General features: G+C 41.5%; 1 protein-coding gene across 2 annotated transcripts in view; it reads left to right on the top strand.

Moving 5' to 3' along the window:
* The first annotated feature begins 1,312 nt into the window (after window positions 1–1,312).
* The window catches only part of cdkl1 (cyclin dependent kinase like 1 (CDC2 related kinase)), a 40,761-nt gene continuing 25,327 nt past the window's right edge, over window positions 1,313–16,746 (top strand). For both annotated transcript variants that reach the window (XM_068039084.1, XM_068039082.1), the window contains exon 1: window positions 1,313–1,675. In XM_068039084.1, the coding sequence (XP_067895185.1) occupies window positions 1,508–1,675 (168 nt within the window). In that variant the 5' untranslated portion in view covers window positions 1,313–1,507. The remainder of the gene's footprint in view (window positions 1,676–16,746) is intronic.

Here is a 16,746-nt window from a genome sequence, read left to right as displayed (position 1 = left end):
GCAGGAGATTGAATCTAATAAGACTATATATAAATACATGAGGGATAAAGGAATAGGTTATGCTGATGGGGTTAGATAAAGAGTGGTGGGTGGAGGCTCGTGTAGAGCAGATAACCAGCATAGACCAGTTAGGCTGAATGGCCTGTTTTGCTGTACATTCTATGCAACGTCAGCCCATAATCCATGTTATAAATATTTTTGGTATTTGTATTTCCTCATATCAAGCAAAATCCTAGTGAATCTGCATTGTACTCTTTAAGGCCCCAATATCCTTCCTATAGCATGGAGCTCAATACTACATATAGTACTACCTACCTCAGCTCAACTGCTGCTGAAATAGTCATCCTTGCCTTTGTTACCTCTAGACTTGCCTATTCCAATGCACTTCTGGCTGCCTCCCATCTTCCACTCCATAAACTTCAGCTTACTCAAAACTCTACTGCCCATCTTGTGCTAAGTCCCATTCACCCATTACCACTGTGCTTGCTGACCTACATTGCCTCCCACTCTGACAATGCCTTAATTTTAAAATTCTCAACTTTGTTTTTAAAAACCCTCCATGGCCTTAGCCCTCCTATCGCTAACTTCCTTTGCCCTGTAACCTTCCTAGATTTTTGTGCTCATCTAATACCGGCCTCTTGAGCATTGCCGATTTTAATTGCTTCACCATTGGTGACCTTGCCAAGGCCCTAGGCTCTGGAATTCACTTCCTAAATCTTTCTTTCCTCCTTTAAACCGTTCCTTAAGACCAAGCTTTTGGTCTTCTGGCTTAACATTTCCTTAAGTGACTTAGTGTCAGTTGTTTTTTATAACATTCCTGTGAAGTGCTTTGGGACATTTTAATATCTTAAAGGCACTTTATAAATAGTTATAGGATCATAGAATGTTTCCGGCACAGAAGGAGGGCATTCGGCCCGTTATGTCCATGCCGACTCAGCCTAGTCCTACTCCAATGCCCTTTCCCCGTATTCCTGGGCTGATTTCTGAAACGCGTTGATTCTGCCGTTGGCGATCTTATCTCTCAGAAGTATGCATCAGGAAAAGGCTCAAATGTACAAGCACAGATATTGAAATGAATGAACCGCTGGATGAGCACCTGCTGCACTGTCACTCTGAAGCGGAGGCGGCTCCGCCCGGGTAAAGGGGGATTGACGGCTCCTGCTTCAGCCAAGCTGCTGTTCACACGCGACAGGGAACTCCTCCGACTGGGGGGTTAAAACACGGGAGCAGGTGAGATTCCCATCGCCCCTTGGCAAAGGGCAACAACAGCAATTCCCCGCTGGGTGAGGGGCAGCCACTCTGCCCAGGAGCCGCAGGCTCGGCTCGGCTAGGCTAGCCCCGGACACGGCTACAATTCCCGGGCAGCCCCGCCTTTTCCAGGAGGCTGCCCGCCGCCCTTTCCAACACTTCAATCACTCACTGGGCGGCGAACGCGCCATTTTACCCACCTTCAGCGTTGAGCTTCAGGTGGAAGTAGCAGAAAGTAGCGGCGGGGGGACCTGCCGGCATGGAGAAATACGATAAAATTGCCAAGATCGGCGAGGGCTCTTACGGTGTTGTGTTCAAATGCAGAAATAAAGACACCGGCCAAATAGTGGCGATTAAAAAGTTTGTGGAGTCTGAGGATGATCCTGTTATTAAGAAGATCGCGCTCAGGGAGATCCGGATGCTGAAGGTAATTCAGTCAGTGCTGTTTGATGATACACAATCTTAACACAACATTGAGTGCGAAGCCCTTTTCACATAAATAAATAACAACATGTCATTATCTTGCGTTGGACAAATACTTTTTTTTTTAAGATGTTCGGGATTGCCCACGGTCGGGAGGTTTTTTTTTACAGGTTGAAATCAAAGTCGCTTCACATCACTAAAAGTAAAATGCAGACATTGTGTGTATAAATAGAAATGTGTTGCTTTGTTGAAGTAGCGATGAACAACTGGACTCTCTGGTTTTCTCCGGCCTCTCTGAGATGCAGGGAATTGAGCTTCTTGTCCTGTTTAAAGTTTGTTTTCATTAAGTTGTGTGAACAGCTGCAACTTGCTGTACCGCGCCTGCTGCTCTCCACTGGAAACCTGAGAGTCCCGTGTGGGAACCGAAGCTCTGTCATTAAATCACATCGCTGCGGGGCTCGCTGTTATCAGTCAATGATTATTAACATTCACCTCTCAACAAAATACATTTTTAACGACTTCCCAATCGGCAGAATACGTGCACCATACTACTCTCACTGTGTGATGTTTTATTTGGCTGTTTATGTTCAAAGATCAGATCGCTTCTTGACATTGACCTACGGTACACAACAAAAATTGTCATATGTGCTTAAATAACGTAAGCAAATCATCTGCTTCTAATTTTTTTTCAGTTCAAATCCTTCAACCATAAACTGCCTTGACAGCAAGTTCCAAATGATTACGTGTTTGAAGGCGTTCCCAAGCTGTTTGTAGCCAATCAAATGCTCTACTTTTTGTTGTAATGCCAATTTGTACACAGCAAGCTCCCACAAACAGCAGTGAGAGAAATGACGAGATCTTCTGCTTTTAGATGTTGGTTAAGGCGAATTACACTGCTCTTATTCGATCTCATCTGAAACAGGGCAAATGAAACATTCCCATCACTGCAGCAGTGTCAGGTTAGATTATGTGCTCAAGTCTCTGAAATGGCACTTGAACCCAAGACCTTCTGACTCAGGCGAGACTGCAACCACTGAGCCAAGACTGACAGGTATTTTTGGTGTTGGATGTGTCCAAGTAGTTCTCCTTCATGGTTTAGAACTGCTAGTCACAGAGAAAGAACGTTTGTGAGATCCAGGCCTAAGTTGTGAGGTGGATTTGTGGCAAAAAGGAGATATCTGGACTCTGCTAACAAGTGACATAATATCCTGGAAGGAAAATCGGTTTCATTTCAAGCATGCCTTTTTGTAAAACCCCTCATGTGACCTGGCTTAAACTGTTGATGAGTAAACCTGGTATGCAGCACTGGACGTGGAAATCTGGAACAAGCTAATCTATACATTCTTCCATCGTGCTGTACGTCATGTAACTAATGAGGAAACTGAGAATTGGGTTGATAGCTGCTGGGAAACACCATCTGTAGGCCATGTTCAAGACCCTGCTCATATATCCAGGGATTGGAGCCTACCATGATTCGGTCACAGAAACTGTACTGCCAAATGGTGGAACCACCAACCAGTGGGGTATGGTGTGTTCAGGAGGATGCTGGCAATGCTTTCATACATGGTGACATTTATGAGGACATACTGGTTCCTACTGTCCACTTAGCTTGGATCAAACCTATGTTTGTCACGCATTTAATGACCAATATGTAACTGACTTTTCTAGCAGGGAGGTTAAGCTCCTTGGACTCAAAGTGGCTACATGATCGCATACCTGGCAGTGGAGGTTTGCAACCAAGTTAATGTCTGTGGCAGAATCAGTGCAGGAGAGCATGCCAGGAGCACCACCAGACATACCTAAAATGAGGTATCACCCTGGTGAAGCTACAACATAGGACTATGTGCTTGCTAAACAGTGCAAGCAGCAGGTAATAGAGCTAAGCAATCTCACAACCAATGGACCAGATTAAAGCTCCGCAGTCTTGTCACATCCAGTTGTGAATGGTGGTGGACAACTAAACAACTAACCAGAGGAGGAGGCTCCACAAACATCCCTGTCCTCAATGATAGGGAAGCCCAGCATGTCAGTGCAAAAGACATTTGCAACCATCTTCAGCCAGAAGTGCCGAGTGGATGATCCATCTCAGCCTTCTCCTGAGGTCCCCAGCATCACATGCCAGTCTTCAGCCAATTCAATTCACTCTACATGATATTAAGAAATGGCTGAAGGCACTGGATACAGCAAAGGCTATGGGCCCTGGCAACATGCTGGCAGTGGTACTGAAGATTTGTGCTCCAAAATTAACTACGCCCTTAGCCAAGCTGTTCCAGTACAGCTACAACACTGGCGTCTACCCTAAAATGTGGGAAATTGCCCAGTTATGTCCTATCCACAAAAAGCAGAACAAATCCAACCTGGCCAATTACTGCCCCGTCGGTCAACTCTCGCTCATCAGCAAGTCATGGAAGGTGTAGTCGACAGTGCTATCAAGCAGCGCATACACAGAAATATGCTGCTCAGTTTGGGTTCTGCCAGGGCAACTCGGATCCAGACCTCATTACAGCCTTGGTCCAATCATGGACAAAAGAGCTGAATTCAAGGGGTGAGTTGACAGTGACTGACTGCCCTTGACATCAAAGCAGCATTTGACTGAGTGTGGCATCAAAGAGCCCTAGTGAAATTGAAGACAATCACCACACTATAGGAAGGATGTGATTGCACTGGAGAGGGTGCAGAGGAGATTCACCAGGATGTTGCCTGGGCTGGAGCATTTCAGCTACGAAGAGAGACTGAAAGGCTAGGGTTGTTTTCCTTAAAGCAGAGAAGGCTGAGGGGAGATATGATTGAGGTATATAAAATTATAAGGGGCGTAGATAGGATAGATAGGATGGAACTTTTTCCCTTAGCAGAGGGGTCAGTAACCAGGGGGCATAGATTTAAGATAAGGTGCAGGAGGTTTAGAGGGGATTTGAGGAAAAAAATTTTCACCCAGAGGGTGATTGGAATCTGGAACGCACTGCCTGAAGAGATGGTAGAGGCAGGACCCCTCACAACATTTAAGAAGTATTTAGATGAGCACTTGAAACGTCATAGCATACAAGGCTACGGGTCAAGTGCTGGAAAATGGGATTAGAATAGTTAGGTTCTTGATGGCCAGCACAGACATGATGGGCCTAAGGGCCTGTTTCTGTGCTGTATAACTCTATGACTCTAATGCGAATCGGGGGAAAACTCTCCACTGGTTAGAGTACAAACTCTCCACCTGGTACAAAGGAAGATGGTTCTGGTTGTTGGAGGCCAAACATCTCAGTCCCAGGACATCACTGCGGTAGTTCCTCAGGGTAGTGGCTACAAGGGCAGGTCAAAGGCTGGGAATTATGCGGCAAGTAACTCACCACCTGACTCCCCAATGCCTCTGTCCACCATCGAAAAGGCACAAGTCAGGAGTGTGATGGAATACTCTCCACTTGCCTGGATGAGTGCAGCTCCAACAACACTCAAGAAGCTCCACACCATCCAGGACAAAGCAGCCTGCTTGATTTGTACCCCATCCACCACCCTAAACATTCATTCCCTCCACCACCGGCGCACAGTGGCAGCAGTCTGTACCATATACAAAATGCACTGCAGCAACCTGCTAAGCCTCCTTAGACAGTACCTTCCAAACCCGCGACCTCTACCACCTAGAAGGACAAGGGCAGCAGACATGGGAACACCACCACCTGCAAGTTCCCCTCCAAGTCACGCATCATCCTGACTTGGAACTATGTCGCTGTTCCTTCACTATCACTGGGTCAAAATCCTGGAACTCCCTTCCAACAGCACTGTGGGTGTACTTACAGCAGATGAACTTCAGTTCAAGAAGGCGGCTCACCACCACCTTCTCGAGGGCAATTGAAAGAATAAAAAGTAATCCAATATCTGAGCAGGCAGGCAAGTTGACAGTACTTCAGGGCAACATTGACAGCCTTCTTACTAATGGAACTTGGGGTAATCATTGGAGGCAGGGATTCTTCCCACTTGGCTCCAGATTTTGGCTGGATAAGAAATGGGAAATTTAGAAGTGTTCTGTGCTGACCGGCTGCACGATTTTACCTAGATAAAATCTAGTAATACTCAACACACAATTGGAGGCCCTAAACCTTGTCTGTGTCAACTATGCCAAGCTTTCTGGACTTGGGTAAGTGGGGTTGCCCCTCCAGGGAGAGAGTGTATACTTCGTATCAGGTAATAGAAACACTTCCTGTGTGGATTTCTCAGTAGCTTGGTTTAGAAACTCCTAAATATGGTGATTGGCTTGTATGCATAACAAAAATCCTTTCATGATTGACAATATCAATCAATTCAGCAGCTCCTAATGCTTGATAATTATGGAATAACATTTCATAAATAACTAATAATTTGCTGTAGAATCTGATCAAAAGCATCTGGTTTGAGTATTTCAAGTTGAAGAAATATTATTTGGAAAATTTCTCCCCTCCACCTTAATAGGTGATTACATTATCATTTATTAAGGCAGAGTTGGAATTATAATGGACTGCAAAGGAACACAGTTATTCAGTAAGACATTATTTTAAGTCTAATTAAAATTGCAAATGCTAGCAACATATATTTTACAGAAACAACTTTTTGAACAATTTTTGTTATTTATAACTAGCTCCAATGACAGCCACTATGGGTTTGAGCCAGATATATCAAAGATGGTTTCATTCCCTTGGGCATTGCACTTCTGGAACAATTCAAGTGGTTGGTTGTATATTTCTAGTTACATACATTGCTAACTGAAGTGAGTGTATGCATGCTGCCTAATGTGGTGATGCTCATGGTCATTAAAACTAGATAGGATTCAGAGAAAGGCACCAAAGGATGATTCTCAGATGTAAGCTGTGGGGAGAGAGACAGAGCTGAACTTTGTTTCATTTGAGAAAAGATTAAAAGGGGGAGGAGAGAACATGAATCATGTCCTTAAAATTCTGAGAGGCACTGTTTATGATCTATTTAGACCAAGTGAGACTAGAGGTTGGGAGTTTTTTTTATATAGTGTAGACTTGTAGAATAAACATCTAGCAAAATTAGCTGATGTTCTGTCAACTGACTCATTCAAAAAAGCTGAATAGTTATCTAGTCATTCTGGGATGATCAAACATATCAAACTGTAAATTGTTGCCTGTGGAGAGCAATAAACCAGGACTGAATTGCAAAGATGTGGGAATCAAGTTTGTTTGGTGTTATCTCTCCAAAGCACTGTTTATTAAGAATCATAGAACACCACTTTCTAGCTTGTAAGAAATTGACAAGATGAATTTACAGTCAATAACTATGGCAATAATTGAACAAGGATTTGAACTTCAGAAAGGAGAGGGTAAGGCACTGAAGTAAAGGTGTGAGAAAGGCAGAATTGTAGAAATGTTCTTAACTGAAGCCTGCTTCTGGCTTTGAGGGGAAAAAATCCAGATCACTTGTGTTTTGTTTGTGTCCAAAGATTAAGGTGCTGGTGCATGGAAGATTAAAGCCAGCATGAATTCTGTTTCTATTCACTCTAAATTTACCAAATCAAGTTGCTCAATGGATAATAAAAACCGACCAAAGTTACTTCCGCATTATCAGTAATTTGAGTCAGGTGCGGCTTCATGTGGGGTTTAACAAGAGATTCAATGTTGCTACGACTCTTTGGAAACTAGATTGGAAAATAAGCTTGTTGGAGAGTTCTTTATGTAAGCATAGCTGTGAAGTAATATGTCATTTGGAGCTTGCTGGTAATATGCTCATCCGGCCTCAGAATAATATGGTGCCAGCATGTACTTTTGATAGTGCTCGTTCAGTTTTAACAAGGCAGCTTGAAGGGACAGGCACAAAATAGAGACTAAACATTTTACAGGCAGTAAAATAAAGTCCTATTGAAAGTCACCCTGGGTGCCCCTTGCACACTTCTAACAGCTGTTTTAGCTGCCCCTCCCAATCTCTGTAACCTCCTCCAGCTCTACAAATCACCGAGATCCCTGTGCTCCTCCAATTCTGGCCTCTTGTGCTTCCCTAATTTTCTTCGCTGTGCCTTCAGCTGCCCCGCTCATAGCTCTGGAATTACTCATTAACCTCGCACCCCTCCTTTTTAAGGCATTTCTTAAAACCTACCTCTTTGACCAAGCTTTTGGTCACATATCCTCATATCTCCTCATCTGGCTTGGTGTCAAATTTTGTTTGATAAACAATCCTGTAAAGCGCCTTGGGACGTTTTACTACATTAAAAGTGCAACATAAATACAAGTTGTTGTACATGTCTGTGTCCCATAAAATAGCTTACATTTGTTTTAACTAAGATACAACCATAATTAAATTACAGTAGTTAATAAAATCACCTGGAAGGAAGGCAATAACAAAAATTGGTGCTAGTTAATGGTTACCTGATTATAGCAAGGTGAGAAGGACAGCCATTCAATCCAGCAAGATTGGCCCCTAAATTAAGTCCATATGCAAATCCAACTCATACTAAATTTGTCTCTCTCTCTCCTGTCTTCTTGGTAAACATATATCTGTTTATTGTTTTACCATTTTGTCTCTGTGACATTGTTCTAAGTTAAGGGCACTATATAAAATGCAAATTGTTGTACTGCCTGTTGAATCAGGGATCTGTCCGTTTCTTTAATTGATTATAAACTGAGACCATATTTGCTATGTTTGAGCGCCAACTATTATTTCAAAATTATTATCTTGGACTAGTAAGCCAGAGCCTAAACTAACCCACAGAATTTGAGTTCAAATCCCATTTGAATTCAGTTTAAATAATCTGGAAATAAAAAGCGGGTGTCAGTAAAAGTGATCATGAAGCTGTTTGATTGTACTAAAACCCCATTAGGTTCACCAATGACCATTTTTGAAAGAAACCGTCTATCCTTATTGCTTTGTCCTATAAATCACTACTGAATGTTGCAGACTGGCACATTCCAAGGTCCAGGACTACGTGCTGAGGGACGCACTAAAGCTTGGGGCAGCCGCAGCAAAGGCTCAATGGGGAAAGACCACAGTGTAAGGTTCCCCCACCAAGCTGGACTGAGGGGCTGGATCAATGGGAAACCCCTCGAACTGTATCGTTAATATTCTCAATTGCTGTAAATGTAAAACTGTAATTGACATGACAATTGTGAAACAGAAGGGTTGGGAAGAAACTCATGACCGTATTGAAGGAAACTGATCTCCCTTGCAATGTTTGTATTTTTTGGTGCTGTTTGGAAACTGTTTGGCAATGTAATTTTTACAGATTTTTATGAATAAAGTATATTTTGAAAAAAAAAATAAATCACTCCAGTCCCACACCAAAGTGCTTGACTCTTAACTGCCCTCTGAAGTGGCTTAGTAAGCCACTAGGTTGTATCGAGCTGCTCACAACAGGAGCAGTTCAAAACAGAAATCCACCACCACCTTCTCAAGACAACTAGGAATGGGTAATAAATGCCACATCCTGTGAATGATTTAAAAAAAACTTGAGTGTAACATATTTACTTCAGAAGATATGTTATGCTTATGGTTTTGTTGGATTATAGTTATATCTCCTAGATCACCATAGTGTTCAAAATTCACCTCACTGATTTCCTCAGTGATTTTAATAGTTGGATCATATTTTGCTCTTTAGTCGATTCACAGGAGTGGAAAGTAAGTGTATGTACATGGGTGCCGTGCCTATTCATGTGGAGCAACTATCTTCTTAATTGATGAAAGTTGGACCGCAGGAAGAGATTATTCCTTGTAGGTAACTGAAATTCCACATCCTTCCTCAACTCTTTCCTCCCTTCTCCTTAGTCATAGAGTTTTATCTTAATCTTTATTTTCCTTGGCAAGTCTGCCTTAGCCTCTCCTGTATTGTTTATGTCCCGGCATTATCTTTATTACTCCTCTTTGAACATTTGCCAATGGCTAAGTCTTTTCATGAGTGGACACCACAATTGGACACAGTACTCAGTGTGTCTTTGCCAATGCTTTCTAGAGTGTCAGTCTTGTGTCTCCAGCCCAATAAATTATGGATTTACTTGTATAAGTGAACATTCTGTTGGCATTGGTATTTGTTACTTTATAATGTGATACTTTCAACAGTTTTCCCACTGACCCATTTTAACGACTCTACAAATGTTTTTGCTGTTTTAATGATATGAATGGTCTTAAATTTCTGAATAATTCATGCCATTTACCTCATTGCTAAATGTCTGCAGATGCCTTTGAATAACATATTTCTTTTCCACACCATTTTCCCTATTGGGCTGCTCATTATTAATCTTTTTGTCATCACAATTAAGTATCATCTTTACAGTGATTAGATAATGGATTTTCAAAAGGACTTCATGGAATGCAATACGTGTATCATTTTCTAGGATGGAAAAATCAATCAGCTAATTTTACTTGTATTAGCAAAGGTAATTTTGATACATAATTTTTCTACCAATCCATCGTTTCCTGCATTATTTGTTTTAATGTTAATTTTTCATATCTGTATAGATGTTGACTAGCAACCAAACAACAAAACAGATTTCCAAGTAGTGTAGTCAGTACATGTTTGTCAGTAACTGCCAGTTGCGTTAAATATTGCATTAGTCTGTGTGGATACTGTGAATGTAAACATAATTAATTTTTCTGATCAGGAGATGAATCTGTATTTTTATTAAAGTGCTGAAAAATATTAGAATGTATGATGTATTTTTTGGTTTCATTATCTAATGTGAACAGGAACACCAATCCAGAACTACTTCTAAATAAGCACCACTTTGGAACCTAGTAATGATCTGTTTTCTTAATGCTGCTGTTGCTAAGAATGGGTTGGCATTTGCAGTAAATATGCCAACTTGTAATGAATAAGTTTTTTTTATAGTGTGTTTGAGAACATATTAAAAGTTTATGGGAGTGTCAAACCAAGCCAATTGCTGAACTATTGGTGTGTATCTGACACAAACTATATACTTCCGTGGCACCACCTTTTAATTCAGATATGCGTGGATTGCGCGGTATTATTATATTCAGAAAGTAGGTTAATGGCAAAATTGCAAGCCCACACTACACGTAAATCTTATTTACTGGTAATTTATTCACCGTAGTATATACAACACAATGTAAATAATAACATGCTGTACTCAATTGTTAAATTATGTAGTTTGAAAAGTGCAACACAATCTACATTCAGTGCAAGTCTTGCTGATAAATAGTTACTTTGTACATAGAAAGTATTTGGGAACACTGATTTTTATTTTCTAAATAGGCAAGAAGCATTCCTCTTCTGTAACAACATTCTGATCTTTCCTATTTACACCTGTACAAAGTGTCCTGGCTGATATCTTATGAAGAGCCCAATTGTGATTTTTAAATTTTTTTTTATCTTATCCCATCCAGGTTCCTTTGCGTACTACACTGACACCCAAGTTTCCTTATTCCGTGCACTACTTTATAAACAAAATAATGTGTAATGACTTACTGCCTGAAATTGTCTCAGTGCCACTTTGTAAATAGTCATTCACTAATAGGAGTGTAGCTGAAGATGACACAGCCATGGGGAAAGCACTACATGTTTTGACACTCCGCAATGACCCAGAATGTTGCCCTGTAGAGAATTGTAGTTTTGCACCTATAGGCTCATTCCATTGTACATGTTCAGTTTTAAACTGAATATTTAATATATTTGATCAGAATGAGCAAAATTAAATGTGTTGGCTCTTACTTCAGTCATACTTAGATTGGAGCTATTTTAGCGACTTTGTTTTGCCATCTGTACGCAAATATTTGTGTCAAAATTGAATCCAAGTTCTTATAATTGCCACTAAATAGCTTTTTACATGATATGAAGAGCTGTACTGCAACCAAGTGAGCACATCTAATAATAGAAAATGTGCAATATTTTGATGTTTATTTTACTTTCTATTTGTAGGATTAATTTAAGAAGACTTAATACTGAGTAGCAGTACTTCTTTGGGGAGTTTTACTACAACATTGAACTTTTAATGTGAAGTTAATTTAATATATTATTGGTTAACATACTACAAGAATATTGGTTACCTGTTTAACACTCAAACCTTTGTTTTAGAGAGAAACAAACCTATTTTAATTCAATGTTATGACAGTATTCAGATGTAGTAACCTTTGTACTCAAAGCTTTGGTCAACTCTTCTGGACTTGAGAAGGGCAATTAGGGATGGACAATAAATGCTGTTCTAGCCAGCGACGCCCACATCCCACGAACGAATAAAAAAAACTAGATGAAATATTGGTTATACAATTCTGGAATGTGAAAGGGAGTCAAGTAAAGGCACATCAGGGCAAAGGTAAGTACATCAGAGTACAATTACAATTTATAAATTGTCCTGGAAAATTAAGAGTTATCATGTTTCATGGTGCACATACCAGGCACTGCTCTGCTTGTTGGGATGGAACTAGTGGTCTTGGCTAAGAGTGCCTTGCTTTTAAAAAAAAAAATTCTAGAAAGTCATAATATTTAATATCGATGGCAAATAAATGAAGTAGAGGAACGAAGTGAACAATTATTTTGGGTGGGGAAATCTTAATGCAATATTCTTATATGGATTACAGTGTTATTTGTTGTTCATTGTAGATTTTAATCAAATAGCTGTTTTTAATCAGTAATCTTTTGCCTGCCAAAGAGCTTTTCATTGTAATGTGATGCCTTTAGTCTTTGCTAATCAGCAGTCCTTTCCATTTATCATCTTGTGAAAGGACCTGTGTGGTTCCAAAAGTTCGGAAAAATAATCAGTAACTCAATAGTTCACTGAATAAGTAGTATCACATTTACTACAGAACAACTTATTTATATCAAATAACTAGTACTTCACCTTGTTCACAACCAGTTCAGATTCAGATCTGATGTTTATGTCTTTCAGCAGGTGGGCAACTAGGAAATCTCATTAGAAATAAAAGCACTGATATTTACAAACGGACAAGAGAAGGGAAGTACTTGGATTCTTTACGCAGGAGAAATTAGTTTTTCCTAACAAAAATTAAACTGTTAAGTTTGGAAACTTGAACATATAAACAGTTCAAATTACTGTGTTTCAGTCTGATCATAAGAACTAGGAGCAGGAGTAGGCCGTCCGGCCCCTCGAGCCTGCTCCGCCATTCAATAAGATCATGGCTGATCTTTTCGTGGACTCAGATCCACTTACCCGCGCTCTCACCGTATCCCTTAATTCCTTTATTGTTCAAAAAGATATCTACCTTAGCTTTAAAAACGTTTACTGAAGAAGCGTCAACTACTTCACTGGGCAAGGAATTCCATAGATTAACAACCCTCTGGGTGAAGAAGTTCCTTCTTAATTCAGTCCTAAATCTGCTCCCTCTAATCTTGAGGCTATGCCCTCTTATCCTAGCTTCGCCTGCCAGTGGAAACATCCTCTCTACTTGTATCTTATCTATTCCCTTCATAATTTTATATGTTTCTATAAGATCCCCCCTCACTCTTCTGAATTCCAATGAATATAATCCCAATCTACTCAGTCTCTCCTCATAAGCCAACCCCCTCAACTCCGGAATCAACCTAGTGAACCTCCTCTGCACCCTCTCCAGTGCCAGTACATCCTTTCTCAAGTAAGGAGACCAAAACTGCACACAGTACTCCAGGTGCGGCCTCACCAGTACCTTATACAGCTGCAACATAACCTCTCTGCTTTTAAACTCAATCCCTTTAGCAATGAAGGACAAAATTCCATTTGCCTTCCTAATTACTTGCTGTACCTGGAGACCAACCTTCTGCGATTCATGCACAAGGACACCCAGGTCCCTCTGCATAGCAGCATGCTGCAACTTTTTACCATTCAAGTAATAATCCTTTTTACTGTTACTCCTACCGAAATGAATGACTTCACATTTATTAACATTGTATTCCATCTGCCAGACCTTTGCCCACTCACTCAATGTATCTATGTTCCTCTGCAAAGTTTCACAGTCATCTGCACACTTTGCTCTGCCACTCATCTTAGTGTCATCTGCAAACTTTGACACCCTACACGTGGTCCCCAACTCCAAATCATCTATATAAATTGTAAATAATTGCGGACCCAACACCGATCCCTGAGGCACACCACTAGTGACTGAATGCCACCCAGAATAGCACTCATTTATCCCCACTCTCTGCTTCCTGTTAGTCAACCAATCCTCTATCCATGCTAATACTTTACCCCTAACGCCATGCATCCTTATCTTATGCAGCAGCCTCTTGTGCGGCACCTTGTCGAAGGCCTTTTGGAAATCTAGGTACACCACATTCACTGGGTGCCCATTGTCCACCTTGCTCGTAATGTCATCATAGAATTCCAAAAGATTTGTCAAGCATGACCTGCCCTTCATGAACCCATGCTGCGTCTGCCCAACGGGACAATTTCTATCGAGATGCCCTGCTATTTCTTCCTTGATAATAGACTCAAGCATCTTCCCCACTACAGAGGTTAAGCTAACCGGTCTATAATTCCCCATCTTTTGTCTACCTCCCTTTTTAAACAGTGGCGTCACATCTGCTGTTTTCCAATCTGCTGGGACTACCCCAGAGTCCAGCGAATTTTGGAAAATTACTGCCAGTGCACCTGCTATTTCTCCCGCCATCTCTTTTAGTACCCTGGGATGCATTCCATCAGGGCCAGGAGACTTATCAATCCTTAGCTCCATTAGCTTGCCCAACACTACCTCTTCCGTAATAATGATTGTTTCCAGGTCCTCACCTACGTTTGTCTCTTTGTCAATTACTGGCATGTTATTAATGTCCTCCACTGTGAAGACCGATACAAAATACCTGTTCAATGCCTCGGCCATCTCATCATATCCCATAACTAAATTCCCCTTCTCATCCTCTAAAAGACCAACGTTTACTTTAGCCACTCTTTTTCTTTTTATATATTTATAGAAACTTTTGCTATCAGTCTTTATATTCTGTGCTGGTTTTTTCTCATGTTTTATCTTACTTTTCTTTATAGCTCTTTTTGTGGCTTTCTGTTGACCTTTAAAGTTTTCCCAATCTTCTAGTTTCATGCTGTTTTTGGCCACTTTGTATGCCTTCTCTTTCAATTTGATAGCCTCCCTTATTTCCTTAGACACCCATGGCAGGTTACCCCTTTTCTTCCAGTCCTTCCTTTTCACTGGAATATACTTTTGCTCAGCACTTTGAAAAATTGCTTTGAAAGTCCTCCACTGCTCATCAACTGTCCCACCATAAAATCTTTGTTTCCAGTCTACTTTAGCCAAATCCTCCCTCATTCTATTGTAGTCCCCCTTGTTCAAGCACAGTATTGGATTTTATCTTCACACTCTCCATCTGTATTCTAAATTCAACCATACTGTGATCACTCCTTCCAAGAGGATCCCTAACTATGAGGTCATTAATTATTCCTGTCTCATTACACAGGACTAGATCTAGGATAGCTTGCTCCCTCGTCGGTTCCATTACATACTGTTCAAGGAAACTATCACGGATATACTCAACGAACTCCTCCTCAAGGCTACCCTGACTGAGCTGGTTCAACCAATCTACATGTAGATTAAAATCCCCCATGATAATTGCCATACCATTTTTACAGGCATTAGTTATTTCTTTGTTTATTGCCCGCCCCAATGTGATATTATTTGGTGGCCTATAGACTACGCCTATCAATGACTTTTTCTTCTTAGAGTTTATAATTTCCACCCAAATGGATTCAACCTCATTCTCCATAGAACCTATATCATCTCTCAGCACCGCCCTGATGTCGTCCTTGAATATCAGAGCTACACCACCTCCCTTACCTTCCTGTCTGTCCTTCCAAATAGTCTGGTACCCCTGGATATTTAACTCCCAGTCGTGACCAACCTGCAACCGTAATGTCTCCGTAATGGCTACCAAATCATATTCATTCGCGATGATTTGTGCCGTTAACTCAACAACCTTGTTATGAATGCTACGAGCATTCAGGTAAAGTGCCTTTATGCTAGCTTTCTTACCCTCATGATTTCCAACATCTCTAATAATAACTCCTGAGTTATCCTTCCTTTCTGCTTCTTTCATAGTCTGCCTTGAACTTAAACCCTCCTGCACACATGTTAACCTGCTGCTTACCTTTTTATTTACCATCATACTCCCTGTCGTTTTCCCTTTCCCTTCCCCCCGAGTCACTAGTTTAAAGTCCTAGAGACCACCCTATTTATCCGTTTCGCTAGAACACTGGTTCCAGATCGGTTCAGGTGGAGACCGTCCCATCGGTACAGATCCCCCCGGTTCCAAAACTGATGCCAATGCCCCATGAAATGGAACCCCTCTTTCCCACTCCACTCCCTTAGCCACGTGTTTACTTCCCTAATATTCTTATCCCTAAACCAATTTGCACGTGGCTCGGGCAGTAATCCGGAGATTATGACCCTCGAGGACCTGTTCCTTAATTTCGTTCCTAGTGCTTTATAATTCCCAAACAGGTCCTCCATCCTAGCCTTGCCTATGTTGTTAGGCCCAACGTGGACCACAACAACTGGATCCTCCCTCTCCCGCTCCAATATCCTTTCAAGCTGGTCAGAGATGTCCTGCACCCAGGCACCGGGCAGGCAACACACCATGCGGGACTCCCGATCCGGCTTGCAAAGGATACTATCTATTCCCCCTAATTATAGAATCCCCTATAACTACCACTTGTCTTTTTGCTCCCCCCTCTTGAATGGCCTTCTGCACCATGGTGCCATGGTCAGTTGGCTCATCCTTCCTGCAGCCCTTTTCCTCATCCACACAGGGAGCAAGTATCTCGTACCTGTTGGATAAGGTCAAAGGCTGAGGCTCCTCCACTCCTGAACTCAGGATCCCCCTACCTGCCTCACTTGCAATCACACCCTGTTGTCCCTGATCACTAACTGAATTTGAATTACTTAATCTACCAGGTGTGACTGCCTCCTGAAACAAAACGTCCAGGTAACTCTCCCCCTCCCGGATGTGCCGCAGTGTTTGAAGCTCAGATTCCAGATCATCAACTCTGAGCCGGAGTTCTTCCAGCAACCAACACTTGCTGCAGATGTGGTCCCTGCCGTTCACAATGGGGTCAGCCAGCTCCCACATCATACAGCTACAGCACATCACCTGCCCAGCCATCTCTACTTAGTTAATTACTTTATTACTTTATATAAATTTATGAGTTAAATACT

This window comes from Heterodontus francisci, chromosome 9 (genome assembly GCF_036365525.1).
Source record: "Heterodontus francisci isolate sHetFra1 chromosome 9, sHetFra1.hap1, whole genome shotgun sequence".
NCBI lineage: Eukaryota > Metazoa > Chordata > Chondrichthyes > Heterodontiformes > Heterodontidae > Heterodontus > Heterodontus francisci.
This window is presented reverse-complemented; position numbering and strand designations above follow the sequence as displayed.